The sequence below is a fragment of the Anticarsia gemmatalis genome, chromosome Z, assembly GCF_050436995.1.
Source record: "Anticarsia gemmatalis isolate Benzon Research Colony breed Stoneville strain chromosome Z, ilAntGemm2 primary, whole genome shotgun sequence".
NCBI lineage: Eukaryota > Metazoa > Arthropoda > Insecta > Lepidoptera > Erebidae > Anticarsia > Anticarsia gemmatalis.
In genome coordinates, this window is record NC_134776.1 from 20745704 (window position 1) to 20769439 (window position 23736).

The window sequence follows — 23736 nt, forward strand, 5'->3', positions numbered from 1 at the left end:
ATTTCTTTTTCTTTAAAAAAGATAGCTCCCGCACTAAGAACAGCTTTTGTGACGCGGGGACTTTTACAAAAATCCAAACAACGGACATAAAGTGCAATCAGATCCGAAACAATAATTCGTGGATCGCACAAATAATTGTTACGTGTAAGAATGTAATCCACGACCTCGCGACGCAATGGTAGTGGCTTGGCGACCTAAACCACTGCGCCACGGAGGCAGTCAAAAAACATTAGATTCTCTACAGTTGGTTATATTGAGTATAGAAAGTTTGACATTTGAAATGTACTACAAAAATAATTCCTACGGCGTCCACTTGAGGCGCTGATCGATTCTTCATTAAATATTTCTCGATAGCTAGCCGGTTGTCGATGGTCGATAGTGGCATTAAGTCGCCGCACAGTTCCTTTGTCTCTTGCTATAAAATCATGGTTTAGTAAACAGCAAGAACAAATTATATCCCGTTATAAACAATCGATACTGAAGCGTCGACCTTAAGGTACAATTGCTTGTAATTGATTATTAAAATGCTTCATCTAGGTCACAATGCAGGTTAACATCATTTATTCTAGACTTTTAGGCTCGGACTGTTTTCTTGAATACTTACAATGAAAAGTTTACAATTGTTTGCATTTATTTTTCGTGTTGTTAGTGGTCATTCTAGTGTCAAAGTTGTTTGACACGGCTTAACCACTGTTATCTAAATTGATAACAGCCAAGACGTCTCCACGGTTTTGTTACGTGCCCTCCGAAGCACGGAGAATTTCCGAAAATATTTGTAATCGGCCACACATCTTTTTAACGCCCGCGCTCAGTTTCCTAAACGCACTAATCGTTTACCAACATATATGAAAAATTTCTCCCAAAAATCACCATTGCAACTGTACCTAACAAAAATTTGAGCTTTTCCTAATTCTATTGCTCTGCTTATTTGTAATTTTAGTAATATAAGTCATAATTAAGCTTCGTAGATTGACTAAGGAAATACCCACTATCCGTTCATCCCACGTAAATTTATTTCTGTATCACGTATTATGAGAAGTATCTCCTTCCTTTCCGTCAAGGACGAGATCATTATCTCGTGGAAATGTTTTCCTATCAATAAAAAGGAAAATTACAAATGTCTGATAATAATTAGAGCTTGTTTCAAATCACACGTATCAACGTCACGGGGCGGACGCGTCCAAACCTGAGTTACGGGTAAAATCTATATTTTTTCGCCATGTAAATATTTATATATAATAGATATATTGGCTGAATAGTAGGTGCAATTGATAATAGACCTTGTGCGTAGACAGGTAAGGGTGGAGCGGGTGGAAAGGGCGGCGAGGTGGGCGCCGGACCCGGGGCCCAGGGCTCAATGTGTTGCAGTCTGTCGCCGAGTGCAATCGCGGTCTAGACACGCTCCTGCCCTGTAAGTACTAGCATAATTTATATTTCTATTTCCCCATAAAGCCATCTCTTTGACTTCTAATATTATTAATTGAATATAAAAGTGAGAAAAGTGATTTTTTCCGATTTTTAAGAGCGATATTTCCACCGTTTTTCCTGAAACTTGTCGCGTCGGAAAATTAGTTCTGGAATTTTCCGTTGAGGCGTTTGTTGAGTAGTTAAATACAGTTTTCAGAGTTTAAATGTTTGGTAAATGATAGTGTTGATTTTGTGTGATTTTTTAGAGCGTTCGGAATAATAAAAACGCCATGAAAACGTCGCGTTTTTGAAGGCAAGTGCGGAGGCCGGACCGCCGGGGCCTGAACGCCTATCTTTTATAACTTGAAGCATTGAATTTCACGATTTAGGTAGGAAATAGGGATTATTTGATAGTCGGTGTGCGTTTTATTAGTGATTTTGTGTAGTTATGAATTTTAGCTTATGTTGAGACCGCACTTTAAAACGCGCCGGTAATTTTGCTAAACTTAGTGCGTATTCGGAAGCGACAATGACTTGCGTTATCGATGAGAGATAGTGAGAAAATCCTGGCGCATTTGTGGAAATTATAAGGCAGTTATTTGAACATTTTATGTATTAAATATAATATTTCCTTGTTAGAGAGTTTGTTAAATAGATTATTTTCAAGATAGTTAATTCTGATGCCGTTTTAGAATTTCCTGGTCTGCCTTTAGAGTCAGCGGTAGATTTCCTAACATTTTCTAAATTTATATACTAAACAAAAGCCGAGTTTTTTTTATTTTTAAATAAAACTTAGATAAATTTAAAATGGTGTAATTAAACGAACTTCATAGTTTTTTATAACTATTGGTATAAAGGTAAGTATAATTTTTAATTATTTGAAATATTTGATGTTTTACTTGTGTGCAATATAATTATTATTTTATTATATAATATTTATTTACTGAATTTAAGACTAAATAAAATCATATTTTGCTATAAAATTTATTGTGAATTATTTTTGCAGGTGAGAGGAGGAATTTGAGGCCTTCACGCGTTCTTCGACACTGCGGAAAAGGAATTTTCTGGAAACATTGTCTGCAGTCATCACAAGCTTTCGTTCCCGTGTGCTGTTGCTGAATTTCAGGAGAGGCTGCCATACGAGAATACAATCATTTAATTAATACTTTATAATGACATGTACATTTAAAAATAATATTAAAAGTAAAATGGTATTTTTATTTCATTAAAGGTTCTAAATCGACAATTAATTATTTTTTCTGATTGTCATGATTATAATTGTGTTTAAATTGACCTTATTCTATTTATTGGGGATTTATTTACTGACTGACTAATTTTGAGATAAATTCAATAGCTATAATTGGTCCAAATTAACTTAACGTAATTTTTTTGAAAATTATTCCTAGGAAAAATTGATAATTTCAAATAAAGATTTTAATTTTTTTGTAAATTTTTGAATTGGGTAACTTTTTGGTCTATATTGTGTTCACGATGTTGCTGTCTCAAAGTTGTATTAAGGGTTTTAAAGGCCTAACAACTTGACTATGACCAAAATCAATCAGTTTCAATATAAATACTAAAATGATTTTGTACTAACTCAAATTTGATTGGAAATATCTGTCGGGAGTAATTAATTGAATGCATAAAGCAATTTGCAAGTGTATCAAATAGCCGAGGGCTGGAGGGCTGGAGGGTTTAGGGCAAATCCCTCTCACAATGAGAGGGGCGCCGTGGTCAGTACCTACTGTGACGGCAATGTTGTATTAATCTCACTTTTATATTCTCAAATATTACTTTAAAATTCAGTTTTTTGACTTTAGTAATTTTTATGTGCTAATTGAAATTGTGTTAATGTTAATAATATTATGCTCAGAGATTGGCTTTATTCTGATGATAATAGCGAATCTGGGATTTTGTTTGAGGGAGAAGTCAAATTGTTTTATCTATTTTGAGGGAATTAGTAGTCATATTGTTTTAGTGGGGTTCGATCTTCTATCAATTTTACTCTTAAAATTTTTGATTACATTTTCCAATGAGGCTAAAGTGGGTGTTAGATTTCTATTCTTCTTGGATTCGCTAGTGTCAGCAGACAGGGTTTCTTATACTGATGATGTTATAATATTGAATTTTTATCGTGTTGCGTGCGATTACAATGACAATAGAAAACAAGTATTGTAATTTTAACAAAGGGGTTTTGTCACGTAAAATATACTATTTTTTCACGATTAATTTCGAAAAGAATTAGGAATTTATAACAATTTGATAATTTTACAACTATTTTAAAATATTCATACGTTTGCGAAATCATTCTTATTAAAAACATCTCATTTTTTTAAGTCTCCTTATAAAAATAAATCACGAACTTCTAAATCAATTCTAAAATAAACATTGACGTGTCACCATTCACAAACCGCATATTTGTTTGATGAATACAAAAGGCAAACGCCTCAATTATATCATTGATAGAGGTCTGAATGACTTCAAATGAACAATAGAGGGGCGGGGACGGGCCGCGCCGCGCCCTATCAGCCCTTACGGCCCTGCGCAGGAGTCACTGGCATTCGATCACCAACCATCCCCGCGATAATATCGAGCCAGTGCAAATTTATCCAAGTGATAACAAAATTTTGTTGCAATGAGTGACTTTTAATAGTGATTATATTACAATGGAGACTTTAATCAAAGGTATTGTCATTTTCATATTACTATTTGTGGTCAACATAAAGCATTTTAATATAATAGCTGGCGTAAATTAATTATCGGACATTTTCATCAGTAAAAGGATGGGATGCGCACCACACTTTTAAAATAAATTTAATGGTGCTTCGTAGTTAAATGGACGCGGTTCCCGGCACTACCTTCGATAGGATATAGACTGGTTATTACATTTGGAGATAGGAATAAACGTAGAAATTTGAAGGAAATTCATAGAAATAGGTTTGGTACGGACTTGATGTTCCCTAAAGTGGAAATAAAGTAGGAAATGTTGTGCAAATGTGCGACTTTGAATTGATTTATATTTTGCTTTTGCTTAAGTGTTAGTCGCAAAAGCTCTGCCGCTGTGCGTAGGAATAGTTTGTAACATAATGACATTTTAGATTTACACGAAATTACATGCTTTTGTTTGGGGATGATTTGATGTTCTAATAAATTCGAGATTAATTCCATTGCCATTGACATTTTCGATTATGAACATTTTAATTGTTTCTTGTAAACAATTAAATATGTGACGCATAAAACAGAAAAAATTGTCACTTCACATGAAAATTTCAACAAAATTCAAAAGCTTCATTTATTTTTTTCGTAACTTTAATAGCAGAGTTATTAAACGATTCGTCCGTTTAATACTTGTTAAAAATGCAAAAATGAAACATGAATTTACAGCTCTTTATATTACAGTGGGTCGATATATTCTACCGACAAATTCCTGAAACTGTAAAACATGGTAACAAAGCGCTTGAAAATTTTTATGCAACAATTTATATAGACAATAGTTCATTGCTCGAATCATGTTTATTCACATGCATGGTTCTACGTAATATAATTTACATGGGGCACAGATACTCGATACAATGTATCTCTACTTTCGTTTGAAAACATGTCGCATATTCTCTTTTACAATAAATAAGCATTGTTTTAAAATTATAAAGTCTTTTAGTAATTCAGTTTTTGATGAGTTCTGTACATTGTAAAGCATAGTTTAAAGCGCAACAAGTGAAACTAACTTGGTATAAAGTTTACATTTGACAGTCGAAATGTATTATCAGAAATACAATAGGGAATTTTAGTACATTTTTTTATATACATAATAATCTCACTAGTTGGTATATAAAAGTCGTAGAAATGATTTTTTATACAGCAAGTCAGATTTCGATGACAAAGGTAGCCAAAAAGGTAGTCGTGATTTCCGTGAATTTTAATACATCCTCTATAATTTCAGTATATAACAATACACTCAGTACATAAAATATTTTCTGCCCGTTTATATTTTTTATATAAAATACATATTGTTTTTAATTCGTTCTACTTATGAAGTATTACGGGTTCCGAGAAATATTTTCCAAGTGAAAATACGGAATAAAATATCTACCTTGTTATAAAGTATTCTTCATAATTCCCTGTATTTCTATAGAATGTTTTTCTTCCGTCACTAAGTAGGATACAAGAAACATTCTCAGTGTAGTAAAGTTTTAAAGTACCCTTTACAAATAGTTTTAACTCAAACATTTGTGCAGTAAATACTTTGATAAAAACGTGATTGTTGCTAAGTTTTCTCGCGTAAATATCAGTGTTATGAAAATGAATGAGAATTTTCAACACCTGTCCGTCGGGACTTTTCTGTACTTAAAACTTTGAATAATGTCTGTCGTATTTATTTTTTGATGCCGTCGGAAAACGACATTATGGTATGGTATAGATCTACCATCTCTTACCTCGATCATTTTTTTTAGTCTAGTTTGTTTGTTAGTGTGGCTAACTTCTGGACAAAGCTTCCTGTTTCTTTCTAAATTTAATCTAATGGCAGCTTTTGGCTAATCATTCTGTATTCGGAAGCCCGGTCTTACTGCGTATTGCGTATCTCATTTGACAACTAGTGCACGTAATATTGATGGTCAATAAAAAGTACATTGCTGCTTTGACGTATCGTGTCAATTATTAAAATCTAACGAAGAAAATAATGTACAGCATAGTGGCTTTCAAATAGTTGTCAAATAAGATAGTCGAAAGCCCCCAACTCATCTTTTAAATTACTAACTTACCTTCAACAAATTATTACTTTATAACATGTTCAAAGTACTCACATGTTACCTTTAATGTTTAATAACCTTTAGTGCAGTAAAAGCGCAATTTTCTTATCAATTTCCTCTCTCCCTTTGAAGACAGCCTTGTCAGTCTCCCACGTTAATAATAAAGACATGAGATCGGTTTCCTAGAAGGTTAAGCGCTGGCAATATTTTAAAAATATCTCTTTGAGAACTACCAGGAAAGTATCCTTGGAAAATGCTTATTATTTTTATATTTTACAATAAATATTTCACTTTTTCCTATGTGGATGGGTAAAGACGAAAGAACGCTTCTCGTTCCTTTCTTCTGTCGAATATATACATCCATACATTTATTACTGTCATTTTTTTATATTATAAATGCGAAAGTAACTGTCTGTTACTCAATTACGCCTAAACTACTGAACCAATTTGAATGAAATTGGGTATGGAGATATTTTGATACCCTAGAAAGGACATAGGCTTCTTTTTACCTGGGAAAATGACGCATTCCCGTGGGAAAAATCAGGTGGCAGAGGCAGTCGGGGATAAAACTAGTAATATACATATATATAGTCTGTAAGAGAAACCGGTGTCTGACCAGGACTTTTCGACTTCAATTGCTACAAACATCTTTTGCTTTATTCACATCCACACATGTTGTCATACTCTTCCGTCGGTTTCAAGCATTTAACAAATTAACTGGTGTGTCGTGTGTTGAGCCCCAAAACGTAATTAAATTTCCTTTCATAGAGAACTATTATGAGAATTTCATTTGCGGGTTTTAGTTGTTCATAGACATTATCTGATTGCAATATGTAGTACTGAGAAGGGAAGTAATTAATATAGGGTTTCAATGTAACTGTAGAGCTATTGAATAGCTCTTTTCTAAGTATAAAGGTATACTTATTCTATCTATACATTTTATTTCATACTAATATTTTTAAAAATTACCGCTGTGTTTCTAAAATGAAATAATTTTTCCGTCGGGAGTTTCATCATGCTAGTTAAAAGTTTCAAACTGATTACTTAACAAATGAAATTATCAATTTAAAATCTTAAAAGTCAGATTTACTTGCGAAGAATTTAACATACATATTCGCAGGTTCTTAATAAAACGTAATGTGTTATACAAAAAATAGTTGCCTATAAAAAACGCACGCAAGAGACGGGACGTTGCCACAGCCCATCATTTTTCTTTCATTAAAAAAAATCTTAAAGTACACCCTTAATAATATCAAAATCATGTTAGTTTACCCTATAATTTCAAAATTATGTTAGTATCAAAATGGGACAAGGAAAGACATTAAGGGACATTAGCATATATTATTACTTCTCGAGCTAAGTCGTCTAACTATATCTTCTCTAAGGATATGCTCGTGTAAATCAAATGTCAAAGGAGCTTTCTTTAATAATATCCAGTTACACTGTGGGCGTTTTGTAGGAAGCTCGCAATAATACCTCCTCAATCGTAATTAAAAATAGTGCAGTAAAGGTTACCTCCTCCTCCTACGTCTGTTTGTATTACTTGTTCATATGATAGGATAGGATCATTTTACAAAAACGTTATATAAAGTTATATAAAGAAGTTATATAAAGTATTGTCTCAACCAAGATGTGAACTCCATACCTACTCTTTAACTCAGGTTGAGCCTGCTCAATGTGGCAGTTCATTCCATTTAAACGATTATTAAAAGGCACTGTAAAGAATTTTTCAAAATCAGGGACGTCTTTTGTACTTAAGATTTTCGGGGTAGGCAGAGAGCAGAGAAGGTCACATTTTCGGGCTTTTACAGTAACATAATAATATACATATTTATGTTTGGTACTTTTTACCCCGGTAAATCTTTCCACGCGGACTGTCCAGAAAAATAAGGAATACGGACCTATATCATATTTCGAAGTATTCCACCTGCAATATGAAGACTTATAGTAAGCCTGAGAATATCATTGTGGTATTAAATTGCAGAGACCCTACACGTGAATACGCTAGAACTTTCCAGAAGTATTCTATTTCTGCGTAGGAAAATCCTGGAACTATATGAATAGGAGGATTTTTACAAACTTTGTGTGATATCTCGGAAAAAGGATTTGTACGTATTCTTTGATCTTTGCATTGCATTTCGTTTTTCTTTTTACTAGCTGCACCGCGCGGCTCCGCTTACGCGCAACTTGGATAAAATAAAAAAAAGAGTTAGCGTCTGGTTTTACAAACGGTAGACTATGTTTGGAACTTAAGTTCGCCATTTATCTCCATGCTACACTTCTTTAATTCGATATAGCAAGCAGAACAGATAGATTTTCGCATTTATAATGTTAGTAGGTATTAGGGTTGATAGAAATTAATTTAGTTTTTGGAATTTCATGGTTTTTATCTCTAAAATTATTCAAGACTAATTATTGTTCTGCATGAACATAGATCTCGGTCAGAGGTATAGTTTTTGTTGTCTTAACGCCGGCTAATTAAAAACTTAATCACACCTTTCGAATTTTGCGATAAACTCAGAATATACTAAACAGATTTTCTCAAGAATTTCTACAATAGATAGAGAGATTTTTAAGAAAACATTGAATGTGAAGTAGTTTTTTTTTATCGAATTTGGTTCTACTAAACCAGGCGGGGTCGGGTGTGTTGCTAGTGAATTTGCCAACCTGCTAAATAATATTTCATTAAATTACAAATTAAAACCGAAATACTCGGAATATTTGAGTTCTTTGAAAATATGTTCGGCTGTTTTCGGGATTTCCGCGTTCCGATGAACAGAATGCTATGGAATGTTCATATTTAGTTCATAAAGCATTTCATTTGTATTCATGTAGGTTTGCGGTTTGCATTACAAACTATAAATAGAACTTTTGTTTGTAATATACGTGTTTTACTATTAAACGTTGGCAGAGGTATATGAAGTTTAGAGACGTTTTGACTTTTACAACCTTTTAATATTATAAATGGGAAAGTTTGCTTGACTGGTACTCATGTCACGCCAAAATTAGTGAACGGATTTTGAATGAAATTTGTCACACATATAAAATACATCTTGGATTAGCATATTTTATAGGATTTGTGCTACACTTTTTACCCCGGGAAGTCTTTTTACGCGGACTAAATCATGGATAGAATTAAATGTTATTACCTAAAGCAAAATAATTTTTAATCTGTAGTTTGCATTTAATAACAGTTTATTACAACGTATTAATTACTCTTTACGAATGAACTCGATATGAAAATATTTTAATCGAATCGTACCGTTATTCACCTGGAAAACGAAATAAGTGATATTAATTGAAAGGTTTAAATACTCTTATTTGTTGCGAAGGTTTCCGAAGCTTTTAAGAGTGGACGTTTGTGATGCACTCACGGCCTGCAGGCTTGCATGATCGAAGATATTTTTGAAAAAGCAAAATTGAGAATCGGTTATGCCTTTTAGGTACTTTTTGTAATTGAAACTTCAGGCTGATTGGCAGACCATTAACTCTGTATTTTGAGGTTTTTATTTTTGTTACTTATTGCATTATGCTTGTTCCTGAAAGTGTAGGTAGAGGTTTGTGATAGAGTTGGCAATGAAAGTTACATTAGGTAAAGGGAAAAGATGGAACTTTTGTTTTGTTTTAGTTTATTTTACAGCATCTCACTTGTTAAATACGATGGTGTAGTTAGAGGTGTATGAAATACACTTACATTTCGTTTTGACAGTGTCAGTCATATGTAAGAGAGAGCAACTCAATTATTATAAGGACTTTTATCAATCTCCGGGCCTGCCACGAATTCTTTCAAATAGAAAATAACGAAAAAAATCTATTACTTGACCCCGCACTAACCGAAATTCCTGGTCATCATTCGCATACCCTATTCCTCACATTATTAAAGATCTCATATTTCGCAATTTGGCAATCAGTGTGTTCCCCTATATCCTTAATTATGTGTTACAATTATTATATACGGTTTCTGGACCACCAGCTAAACGTCGTGGTGGGTACACGCTAATTAAGTCCCATCGGCACATGAATCAAGTGCATGCGGGAGCTCTGTCTCAAGAAGTATCAGTTTCGTATACTTTTGGATGGATACTTTTGGATCGAAGGAAATCGTATACTTTTGGATTTTAGGATGACTTTTAAGTACCTATCTATTTTCGCTTTTGTGTTGGCTGTGGTAGCCGAGTGGTCTTAGCACCTCCCACACAAGTCGAAATTTCTAACCGGAGGCAACACACCAATGATTTTTCGAATATTTGTGTGTATTAGAAATAATATAACTTTTTCTAACGGTGAAGGAAAAACATTGTAATACAACTTTCAATGTCTAAGAGTTCTTGAATACATTTCGAAACTCGCATTTGGCCACCGTGGTGGACTTAAGGCCTAACCTCACTCTCATTCTGGTAGGAGACACTTGCTTGACAGTGCGACAGTAATGGATTATATTATTAGGAATAACATATTTAGAAATAGTTCCAACATAACTAGATGTATGGATGTGAATTAATTAAAGGCAGTTTGAAGCGTATCAAGGGGTGTCCTCTCATTTCCGCCTACCCCTTGCGGGAAAAAGGCCTGATATACATAGATATATCGTGCCTTGTATGATTACGAATAATTTAATTAATTAATATTTTACTAAAAGCGGTCGGATTTTAGACTTTACCTGTTATATTCTAGACAGAACTTTGCAGTGGCTTCAGCAACTTAGTTCCTAATTCATCTGACACATGTTGACTTTGCTAACTTGTGCAATAGACGTTTCATGAAAATCTTGTGAGCGGAAAAGTTGTTCATAAGCTTTTAGCCTAGATTTTATACAATTAAAGAAGTTTCTCGGGCTAAAAATATCTAATGTGTTAGTAATTCGTATTCACAACCCGAGATTTTGTTAATTTGGAGATATTTCACGGGTTAAAAAGTATTCTATGTGTTTGTCCGGATTATAATGTGTGCCCAATTGAAATAAAATCCATTCTATAATTTAAGTAGTAATTCATTCAGAAAAGTATTTGGCAAGAAACGACTTAAGATAGTTAGCAATATAAGGGTTTAGGAGAACCTTTGCCCAGTAACAACACAGTTAAAAACCAAAATGACGTCACTAAGTTACATAACACGATGGCGTCATTAAAGTTCCAAACCATTACTCAAAATTAATTTTAATCTTTTCTTGCGTTAAATTAATTCGCCGATAGTAAACTATAACCGGGCTGTTAATGCTAGATTAAAATTCGCTTATTTGTCAAGTTGTTAAGTTTATATTAATGGTCTACCGCCACGGTTGTGTGACTTAATGTTAAATTGATTTTACTGCCTTATCGCTATCGGGAACTTGGGACCGAGTCAGTTGACGACGCGAACTCATATAGATAGGTAACTTTACATTATTATTAAAACTATATGTCAATTTAAATATACTACTTATACCTTGTTTCTGAGCACATTTAGCGGTAGTTTATCTGTTAAATAGCGTTTTTTTTTATATGAGCTTAAGCGCTATTGAATAAGTAAACTACTGCTAAATGTACCTCAGAAAACGGGATTAATCTTTTTATTTTAATGTATTACTAAAACTACTATTACATTAAAATATGAGTACTATTGGGTACTTCTTCCTAATCTCTATTTTTACCGACTTCTTCTATCAACTTATATTTAAGTACTTGCAATTCTTAATCTCAATATTATCATGCGTAATTATATTTTAGGGCTGATTTTTCTATCAACTGTTATCTTTATTTAACGAATAATTTTGTCGTTTTTAAACGTGTAGACAAAATATCAAAGTTATTTCGTAAGTTTTCTGATTAACATGAAGTCTAATCTAATACTAATTAAAGAATTCTTCTAGCTACTTCTGACTCGTTTTCTTAGTAACACGTAATTTTATCTAAACGATTTCGCGACTTTCATTTCACTGTTCAATCAGTATTATTTTTCAAAGACTGAGTGCAGTATTAGATAGATTTCTTCGAAATTTTTCTAAATTCTATATCTCTTTCTATTTTAATAGCCAACTACTGGTTTTTAATTTCTGGAATCAAATAATTGCAACACACTTACGAAACATAATGAAATTTAAAAATATTAAATTATTCATTAACTTATCCGTGCCATAAATAAGTATATAAAATTTCGTCCATATTAAATATAATATCACGGATTAATACACCATAAAAATGTTTGTTATCACAACAGCTGTATATCTAAAAGTCATCCAAAAAAAACGGGGCCGCAAATTCCTCGAGGCCCAAACATCAAAAAACGTATTAGTAGTTTTTGTTATAGTTCAATGTTGAAAGCGAGAAGCTACCGACTTTCCGATGTTATTATTGGTGGTTCTATTGTGTGCAACCCTCGGGCGCGCACCGGGCCTTCCCGACCCATCTCATCCCGGCCTTTGTACAGATACTTACCCGGATTATCTGAATGTAATTACCTGTTTTTCGATGCTGTAATTATGCAGAAAGATGCAATACTAAGTGACCGACAGACAAAAGAAATCCTCGCTACTGCATCCTTTTTGTCTCTTAAGAATGGTTTACGCAAAATGACTTGTTTTTTTTCTCGTCAATAATTGTGTGATTTCCGTGAAACTACTTGTTATTTGACTACTGTTTTGTAGTTTGGGGATACTTGTTTTCTATTGTCATCGCACTATCCGTTGCGTTCGTTTTTTAATCTTAAGCCGGTTTTTTTTTTGACTTTACGAAAAAGAAATAAACGATTCCATTTTACTTTACATTAAAGTAAAATGTGTAATAAATTTAAATACAAAATTTTTATTCAATAAAATTTAAACCATATAAAACTTAAAACGTATTAACAACAGTAACAAAATCAAGTAACAATTACACAAAAACTATTCACACGAATATATTTGTTAGGGTAATATTGAGTGTTTCGAATGAATGAAACTTTAACCGCTCAATTGCTCTCGATCCAATAACCGTTTATATAAAGTGGCATTAGAACAATAACAATAATGAACAAATTGCAAGGGCCACTCGGCATTGTGGCCGAAAGATGTTGCCACCAGGCGCATTCACAATAGAGAATTATTTTCTTACGTTTGTTGCAATTCTTGACTGATTCCTTTGACTTTAGAGTGCTCTTGAAAACCGCGAAGTACTCCAGTGTTCATTCTCAACGTTCCGATGAGAAAATAGTTCCCGTGGATTCGTTTTAATGTGGTGTTTTGTTTGTAGAAACGTGGAAATATCGTGAATAGATAGTTATGCGCCCGATACGCCTTGCGTCTGGTCTTGGTAAGTGCTTAAAAGCAGATAAACTGTCAAGTCTACTTCTCTCAGTTAAGGAAACTTCAAAATAGGATATCTTTTACACTGTCTGTTACGTAAATAGTTTGGAAAAATTATAAACTTCCGTTCAGTGAGCAATAAATTTTATCCGGCTCTCACATTCGTAAAATCATTTTTAAATTGCATTTTCCAATTGAATTAGAAATTTTGATTTATAAATTGCATATAATTATGCAAATTTCCTGCACTTCCTTTTCTATACTAGTGCGAATATGGCTGACTTCTGACTAACACTTGTAAAGAAACAAAAATATATGTTAAAGTGTAAAATTACAAAAAAAAACACTAACACAACAAAAACAGTTTTAATGACTAGCTTCACTGACTGCTAATTACAATATTAGTGGCACTTCACAGTCGCTTTTTAGCGGCATTTTTTCCACGGGATCTAACCTCCCTCTCGATATTAAGTTTAATTTACATTCGATATTTATGGCTAACTAGCTGACTCGCGCAACTTCGCTTGCGTTACATAAGAGAGAATGGGTCATAATTTTCCCCGTCTTTGTAACATTTTTTACTGTTACTCTGCTCCTATTGGTTGTAGCTTGATGATACCTAACTACCTCACCTATGATTGATGATACCTAACCTAGCTACTTAACACTGAAAGATTTTTTTAAATTCGATCAGTAGTTCCTGAGATTAGCGCGTTCAAACAAACAAACTCTTCAGCTTTATAATATTAGTATAGATTAATTACAGTCAATATTAATGGCTAATTACCGTCGAGATGACGTGTGGACAATTTGACTCATCGGCTGCATTCCCACGAGGTACCCGCGCATCTGTTGATACTCTCACAGCTCCCACACACCCCTTGCTATACTGATACCGTTTATTAGTGCTTTTCGAATTAGTTATTATCATCTAACATGATAACACCACTTTAATGGCGGTTATTTTGGCAATAATTTGTTTTTGAATTAAACGTGTGATTAATTTTAGAGTCATTTCTTCTAATAGTGGTTAGCGAGATGTGAATAATTTTTGTGTTAATACGTTGAATTTATAAAATTTTAAATTTATGAGAAATCAAAAGCTGCGATTTATGAATTTCATTACCAAAAAAAAAATGATTAAAATTTTAACAAACAACACTATTTAAAATCTTATTTATTTACTCAAAACAACAGTTTAAACAATAAAAAGTTCATTAAAAAAATTCAAAATCGTTACACCGACTCTACACTTAAATAAACACAAAAAAATATTTTAAAACTCATATATCACGCAAAATTGTTGTGGGAACATCTCTTCCTGGGTATAAATTTTAATTTAAATGGCTTGTTCATTTAAGGGAGGGTTTGTTTTGACCCCTCAGTCACGCGAGCGGTCACTGCACAGGTGATCGCTCGCACGGTTAATGACCGTCAGATGATGATTTGGGACCGATACGTAAAAATGCGATGACGCATTTCGTTGGCAATTAATAATAATATTAACTGTTGACTGGGTTACGACTGGTGATTAGTTTGATTCTACGATTGGTCAAAATTATTTTTGGCTTTTTTGATATTGTCAAAAGTAGTCCGCGGTTTGGTAACATGCCTGTTATCATTCAGTTTTCAATGCTAGCCGGGGTCTGGTATCTTGTCCGTTATCAGGGGTTGACAAAATTGTTCTGGGATTTGTGAAAATTTTCAATGCCAGCCCGGGGTTTGGTTTCGTATCCTACATCATTCAGCGGCTACTACTTGGTCTATGGGTCTTCATCAGGCCAATTGTCTAACCAAACTTTAGTTGACACCTCACCCCTACTTAATTGTAAATCGAGTAACGCGGGTATAGTTTTCTTCTAAATTAAACTGCTAGACTCATTAAATTATAAATGGCGAAAAGCAGGTGAATTTTTTCACCTCTGCCTACACTTTAGCATATACAGACGTTATAATAAAATATGTTTAAAACAATAAAATAAGCCACCCTTTAGTGGTACTTCTTTGTAAATTACATCTATATATTCAGTGAAACAGTGACAATTTGTTTGGAGTGTCGACTTTCGAGTAAAAGTTCTATCAACGAGTTAATGCGTGTGGTTTTGGTGTGAACTTATTTATTTTTTATTAACTTATTCATTTATTTTCTTCCTTTCCCTTACTTAATCCTTCATTTAAAATAATTAAGTTTATATCCTAGCATTTGAGCTCACATCGCATTTGATCTAAAAACTTCGTTCCAATGGGTTATAGCGTAATGTTAGATCATCATTTTCATATAAAATATGGTTATTATACGCAATCTTATATTTCTAATCCCACGACTTCTTGATCTAAAGCATAAGGCGTTCAGAAAAAATGTTTTTCGACAAATAGATATGCACAGTCTAATTATTCGCTTTTTATTGGGTGTATTAATGTTATGGACAACTAATTTATATCCTAGAGGCATAGATTTTCTCTCTAAATAAATATTGAAATCCAGAGGAATATTCTCCTTTCAAATGGTCAGTCAAACATAAAAATAAAATACCACTTATCTCAAGTTAAAAACAAAAAAAAACAGTCATTCAGTAACCCGTAATTATCTGTGCTAAACGTTTTCTCATGGTTCATTCTTTTTACATTCACTCCCGATCAGTTCATTTGACACCACACATCCGGCGCAAGTGTATTGTGGGTTGAATACCAATGGGATGTCTTGTTCAGTTTGCCTTTATGCCTTTACGACTGTTAGCGAGTGAATAAACTTATTGTCTCTGCCCGTGGGATCCTAAAGATGCTTTGGACGTTTTGGGGTACCGCGGGATTTCGGAAATAGTTTTCAATTAAGCGGACTTTATTTTACTGTCTTATTATGAAAACTTTTACCCACGACTTAATCCTTCCGAATTGTGACTTAGGACAGAACTTTTATACAAACTTTCATCTCCTATTTTATCTTTTGGGGTTAGAATTGATTAAAATCCTTTCTTAGCGGCCTACGTCATAACATCTACCTGTATGCCAAATTTCAGCCAAATCCGCCCAGTGGTTTGGGCTGTGCTTTGATCACTATGTCAGTCAGTCCTTTGAGTTGTATGTATTTTAAATTGGTAGGTTTCGTCTAGGTTATGAATAATGTCAAATTATTATGTTGTGACATTCTATGGAGAACCCTATCCATCTGTCCTAGTCTTTTGGCTGTCTCATGATGACAGTCAGTCATTATGACACTATTCTACTAGTCACAATTACTGATATCTGCTATCTAAGCTTCCTTATCATTCGCGATTCGGGAAAAAGAATAACTATTTTAATACGGAACCCTCACAAGTAAGGCATGATCGAATAGTTTTTTGTCAGTGTGCCCTCAATGCCATGCCGGTCGTTTATTCAAAGGCAATGTGCAAATAATATTTTGACAGTAAGATGCTATATAATAGACATATTGTGATTTTGGCGTATCGACTTCATTAATTGTGTGTTTAGAGGCATAGTTATAATATTATGAAAGACTAGCTGACCCGCGCAACTTCGCTTGCGTCACATAAGAGTGAATGGGTCAACATTTTCCCCGTTTTTGTAACATTTTTTACTGTTACTCTGCTCCTATTGGCGGTAGCGTGATGATATAGCCTATAGCCTTCTTCAATAAATGGTCTATCTAACACTGAAAGAATTTTTCAAATCGGATCAGTAGTTCGTGAGATTAGCGAGTTCAAACAAACAAACAAACTCTTCAGCTTTATAATATTAGTATAGATTATTGTAATATAACTGTTTCTATCTTTAAACTTCTCTTAAACCAATCGAAATAGTTAAACAGAGTCCTTGTATACCGACTGTATACGACCATCCCTTTCTTCGTTAGAAACATACCGCTGTGCAAAGTCATAAATTATAAGAGCCTCCCATAAAGGGGCGGAGTCCTACGGCCCGCGGCGCTTTTGTGTATCTCGAGTAAATATATAACCCTGACACTTTGATTTATTAATCACTGGTGAGAGACTTTATATACTGTGAACTCAGAAAATATGTCCTTCTGTGAAGTGATGATGTAATAATGCTAACTTAACCCTCGTTTTTTAAATTGGTACTGTTTCCGTAGGTCGTATTGTTATAATATAATTATTAGATAAGTGGTTCCTATCAATGCGGCTTCCAAACTATTATAGACGGCACTGGTACTTTGAAAAGCTCGTGTCTTAGTTAAAAACAGCCGCGCGGATAAATCTCCGAGGTTAAGCCACGCTTACCGAGGTTGTTCTGTGGATGGGTGACCATCTTATGCATATCGAGTTTCTCTGTATTTCAGAAGGCACGTTAAATTCCCGGTGGTCATTTTCGAAGATCTTTGACAGACGTTACCAGTAGTCAGAAGCTTGAAAGTCTGACAAGCAGTCTTACCGAAGGGTATCGTGTTATATCCCAGGTCATTGCGTTGTGTGGAGGTCATATAGATATTCAGCTGCATCCGGTGAGACTGGAAGCCGACGCGAACATAGTTTGGAAGAAAGGCTAGGCTGATATTTAGGCTGTACTGGTACACACTGCGAGCTGTAGCACGAGCGACTTCATGGTTTATTTTACTGTTTACGTGATCTCCCCTATGGCTCACAGGTAGCAAATGCGACTGACGCGTAAAGATCTTATTCCTGACATTTTCTGCTGGTATTTTCACAACGTTTCAAGTCAACATGTGAAAGAGTATTACGATGCTCGGTGCACCTCCCATCCCTTTTTTTATTTTAGTTTCATTTTTTTTTGGTTACTAATTATTAAAAATCTAAGATGGACCTCAAGAAACCTGCCTGAGATCTGGATTCAGAACCTGCACACTTTAGAAACACATAAAAATTTGATCATGTCGGTCAACCGAGTGGTGAGACATGGACGAGAGAGCTCGTGTGCTTTGCGAAACATACAGGCGTCGCAAGCTGTTTGGGCGTGTATATCATTTAGATTGCTTGTTAAGGTCGAATCCTGTACGACGTGCCGTGCGCAGTATGCGGCGACAACTCCTCCGGGAAGCACTATGGGGTGTTCGCGTGCGATGGCTGCGCTGGCTTCTTCAAGAGGTCTGTCCGCCGCGACCGCCGGTACACCTGCAAGTCACGCCTCCCTGGCACTTGCACCATGGATAAAGCACATCGGAATCAATGTCGCGCTTGCAGACTTAAAAAATGTAGCGATGCCGGTATGAATAGAGATGGTAATTGTTAACTTCAATTATTAATATATATTTTATTTACATATTATAATAACAATGTACACGAAGAACCAACCAATTTGTCTATTTACGGTCATACTATTGATATTTGACTCCAAACCATCCAAAATTCATAATTTTAATAAAACTAAGGAAGAAAGCGCCACCGAAGCAATAGACGCAGTGTGGTTAAGTGGAGATAGGCCTGACGTGTTGCGTGACTGAGAAACACGAGGCCACTATTCGGACTCTTGTCGGGTTCGACATTCGGCAGTCAATAAATACCTTACGAAGAAATTCTTCCGATCAAGATGTCAACAAAGGCTACCACCAAACATTCCATTTTTTTAAATTTTTATTTACTTTTTCTTCAATCTTTAATAACATTACTGTATTGTAGTTGTTATAGATTTTCTAATATAAATCTTTCATAAAGAAAAATGAAACACAAGGATTTTCAATTTTGTAGAGTGCCCGATGTTGTTTTTTGTTACACAAAAACTAGTATTCTAGGTTCTGGTATATTATTAACATAGTGTAATGATTTATTTGCTACAATTAAATAAACTTATTATTATTGTTCTAGCTGTTCAACAAGAACGCGGTCCCAGACAGACGACGCTACACAAGCAGCTAGCTTATTATCTCAAAGATAATTCTTCTTCAAGACACAACATGGATTTGCGTAACTTTTTATTCAACTGGAATAATACTCCTAACTATTCAGAAGGCCGGGCTACATCTTTTACCAACAATACATCAGTACCCGCTCGGTTTACTTCACCGCCACCGGCGGGTCACTCACCCCGCCATGATGAGGGGCCTTCTATCCCTTACGATTTAACTTCAGCTCGTAGAAGTCCATCTCCGGCATCTCCGCCATTCATTCGAAACGTGGCCCCACTAGCACCCTCCAGCGGAATGCCACCTCCAATGAGTAGAGCAATGGTACGGACACCATCCTTGGCCGCTCCCTCGCCTTACAGGGAGCCGGTGCTGCCCTCACCGCGTCGTATTCCACCAGATCAGCATTCACTCGGCTTGCCTTTGCCACCTTTGCCAATGCCCTCACCTAATAGGGTTAGGCAACACGGACGCGATTCCACAACGTCACCACGCAACAGAAGCCGCCAAAGATACCAGAAGTGGCCAAGACATAAGAACACATTAACTACCCATAACAGAAACATTCGAAACGAGTTTACTTTAACACCCTTGCCCACACTCCCCCCTAGACCACAACAAGTAATACCAGGGCATGAAATGCGTCTTCCGGAAAATCTAATGCCACCGCCGCCGCAAGTGGCGCCGCAACAAGTGCCGCCGCCGCAAGTGGCGCCACAGCAAGCGCCACCGCCACATCTGCTGCCGCCGCCACAGCTAGTGCCGCCGCCACAGCACGTGCCGCTAGTGCCGCCGCCACAGCACGTGCCGCTAGTGCCGCCGCCACAGCACGTGCCGCTAGTGCCGCCGCCACAGCACGTGCCGCTAGTGCCAGCACTGCAAGGGTGGCCAGAGCTGCAAGTGCCACTGCATGGGCTGCCTTCATTACTGCCGCACGCACCAGGGCTGCCGCCCCTACTACTGCCACATTTACAAACACTGATACCACCACCTGACGCTTCGTCGCATAACTTATACTCTCCAGCTGACTTTGCGGGCATGATGCGATTGCCCGCAAAGTTATTTGAACCTAATAATTATCTGGGGATATATGAGATAGCCGCAAGGATAGTGTTTTATATAGCTAAGACAACGCTTGCGATACCTTACTCTCGCATCATGGCGATTTCTGACCGGATAGTGCTGCTTCAGGAAAATTGGAAAACGATCTTTCTAATATGGTCGTCGGCGTTTAATATGCCCACAAACCTAAAACTTCTTGCGCAACACAATAATGTTACAGATATTGCACGCGTAGAGCGGGTTGAAAACGTCATCAAACTTGTGAAGACATTAGAACTCGACGCACAAGAGTCTTTGCACTTGAACGCAATCGCAATGTTCAGCACGGCCGATATAGATGCCTTAAGACTGCAGCGAAGCCTAATAGATCAGGCCACGGCAACAGAAGCGTCATCTATGACGCACCAGGAATTGTATAATGTAAGTCATGTATATGATTTGCTACATATAGATATAAAAACATAATAATATGTCACTGTAATAGACGCCAGAAGCGTATACCATCTCTAATTCGTGCACTCAACACTCATGTACACCAGTCTGAGTGACACGGACAAGCAGGTGCTCGGTGCCTAGACACTTAACAGACCCCCGTAAAAGCATTTTGTAAATATATTCAACTAGCATTTGTCCGCGACTTCGTTCGCGTGGCTTCAGTGACTTGGGACAGAATTTTCATACAAACTTTCATCCCCTATTTTATACCCTTGGGGGTATTATATGTAGATCAAAATCCATGATGAACAATGATTTCTTAATGGATGTCTACGCTTAAAATCTGCATGCCCCAGCCACATCCGTCCAGTGGTTCGGGCTGTGCGTTGATAGACTATGTCAGTCAGTCTCCTTTGAATTATATATATAACTAGCGGACCCGACAGACGTTGTCCTGTCTACACATTAAAAATTAATTAAAAAAACATTGTCCAGCGGACAAAATTGTGAATCTAAACCATTGTCAGATCCCCTTGAATACACACAAAAATAATCATCAAAATCGGTCCAGTCGTTTAAGAGAAGTTCAGTGACATACACACTTACAGAAGAATTATATATATAAAGATATATTTAGATACACAGATAGAGGCATATTCGTAACGTATTATTTTATACATATATTGATATGTACAAGTCAATTAACTGTTTATTTTTGTTTTTCACAGTACTTAAAGAAAAAGAACCCGGAGCGTAGTATGACGAGATACACAGAACTAATTGAAGCCCTACGACTAGCGACTGATGTGCCTATGCGTACAATAGTAGACTTGTTCTTTCGGCCAACCGTCGAAGACTCTACAATGGAAACGGTTTTCGAAGGAATTTTAACCAGAAAAGGTTTATATTTGAAGGACTAGTATTCAATGTTCGTTTCGTCGCCCGGCTTTTGGGTGCCATGCGGCCACTTTTTGCACATGGCTACGTGGCTCCTGAAATTATATGCCAAGGGGGTCATATAAAAAGGCGAAACGAACGATGGTGTGTGAATTTAAAGACTTTGTAAAATGTTGTCCACTAAAAGACTTAAAACTGTGACCCGTGCCAGGGTACTCGCTGTGTAATAATAAACAAAGAAAAAAGATATAAATATGACAATCTAGTCAAAATTATGTGTAATTTAAATGTTAAATATTTGTGATAATTGTCTGTGGTTGATGTTCAACGAAATTATGTGAGGTGTTATTAATAACGTCTAGGAAAAATATTTGTTTGTCAATGTTATATGGATTCTTACACTTTAAACCTACAAAAGGGATTCAATTGATGTTTTCAGTGCTTTCGCTATACAAATGTCGTCATGTATAAATATTCGAATACTTAAAAGCATAAATATTTTATGTAAATATTTTTCTATAGCTATCTAATCTTTATGTAATATTGAAAATAAATATAATGTAGAGTTTAAATGTACATACACTCTTTTATTAGGTAAATAGTATATTGGTAAAACACATTGTGTAATCTTTATATGTCTATAATAATCTTATACTTAATAGTAAATATTGCATTAATCAAATTTTTATATTGTATCGTTTAAAAGTCGGTGTAAATTTAAAATAAGCAAGTACTTTAGTAATATTATTATCAAAATTTAATTATGTAAAACTTCAATGTCTATATAATCTATAATATATAACCATAATACATAAGTTACTATAATTATTATAAAAAAATAATCTCGTAGTTTAAAATGTAGTTGAAAAAACAATATGCGTAGTTTTCAGTAATAAATGTTAGATTGGTGAAACATTTGTTTTATTTACATATTCACCTCACACGAAACTATATTATACTAGCTTTTGTCCGCGACTTCGGTCTCGTGGGTAGTGACTTAGGACAGAATTTTCATAGAAACGTTCATTCCCTATGTGGGGTATACCCATGGGGGTAGAATTGATCCTTTCTTAGTGGATGCGGCCTACGTCATAACATCTACCTGCATGCCAAATTTCAGTCCGTTCTGTCCAGTGGTGTGGGCTGTGTGTTGAAAGATTACTATATCAGTCTGTCACCTTTGAGTTATACATACTTAGAATTCCAGGTGGTATAGTTTCTAACCAGTTCTTCTCATAGACTCTATTTCCTGGCGATAGACTCATCAACTGTAGGTATATGTATATCAAAGAATATTAAAGCAGCCATGGCTTACGAGGTGGACTCAATGCCTAACCTGCCTCGCCCCTGCGAGAGGGAGAGGTTAGGCATGACCCTTGAACTGGTGGAGGTTAGGCATGACCGAAAAATGACCCTTGAACAACAGAAGCACAGCAATGGGCACTACCTGCGCATTCCCTAGTTCGCCCGATTCTAGACATTATTTACATCATAGTCAGTCTATGTCATGGAGTTGTAAAATATGAATATACTAGAGGCCGTCCGCAACTTTGTCCGCGTGGAAACCCTTCCCGTGTGAATCCCGGGATCGAAGGCCTTTGTGTTACTATGGGTCTTCAAGCTACCTACATACCAAATTAAATCGTAATTGGTTTAGTAGTATTTGCGTGAAAGACTAACAAACACCCATTGTCACCCACACATACTCACAAACCTTCATTGGACAATACACTATATAATGATTCCAATGAGCCATATATTATTAAAATTCTATTTATTATACTCTAGACGTAAAAGGAAATATCTAAAACCTATACCTACCTACGCATTAAGACAACATTTGAATGGTAAGATTAATACCTAGAGTTGAAAAGTACCTACTAGTCGCTCGAAGGCCTTCGTCATAGAATAGACTACCATACCGTAGAATAGAGACCATCGTACGGCAGGCTACATTTGCCCCCTCAAACGACACGTTGACCACGACCACTCTGCCATGAGTGATTCAAATAAGAAGAGGAATAAACTAACGTGCCCTCCGCTTGATTGAAATATGGCACTGGGCAGTGAGCAGCCAGTATTTGAAAGCACCAAGAACTGCTAAACCAGATTGT

At 35.6% G+C, this 23736-nt stretch overlaps 1 protein-coding gene across 2 annotated transcripts; it reads left to right on the forward strand.

Moving 5' to 3' along the window:
• The first annotated feature begins 3976 nt into the window (after positions 1–3976).
• Positions 3977–22386, forward strand: LOC142986448 (uncharacterized). 2 transcript variants are annotated; one of them, XM_076134961.1, is made up of 5 exons: positions 11447–11525; positions 13361–13420; positions 18371–18607; positions 19191–20710; positions 21454–22386. In XM_076134961.1, exons 2-5 carry the CDS (start codon positions 13390–13392, stop codon positions 21643–21645), a joined length of 1980 nt encoding a protein of 659 aa, XP_075991076.1. In that variant the 5' UTR covers positions 11447–11525; positions 13361–13389; the 3' UTR covers positions 21646–22386. The 2 variants fall into 2 exon arrangements, with proteins under 2 accessions (XP_075991077.1, XP_075991076.1); XM_076134962.1 differs by lacking the exons at positions 11447–11525; positions 13361–13420 and adding an exon at positions 3977–4092.
• Positions 22387–23736: the final 1350 nt, after the last annotated feature.

What these genes read in the sequence shown, in the direction of transcription:
- LOC142986448 (XM_076134961.1), top strand. Translation starts at nt 13,390, where the DNA reads ATGCGCCCGATACGCCTTGCGTCTGGTCTTG. An exon ending in ACGCCTTGCGTCTGGTCTTG is followed by an intron (nt 13,421 to 18,370) that starts GTAAGTGCTTAA and finishes TTGCTTGTTAAG; the next exon opens with GTCGAATCCTGTACGACGTG. An exon ending in TGCCGGTATGAATAGAGATG is followed by an intron (nt 18,608 to 19,190) that starts GTAATTGTTAAC and finishes TTATTGTTCTAG; the next exon opens with CTGTTCAACAAGAACGCGGT.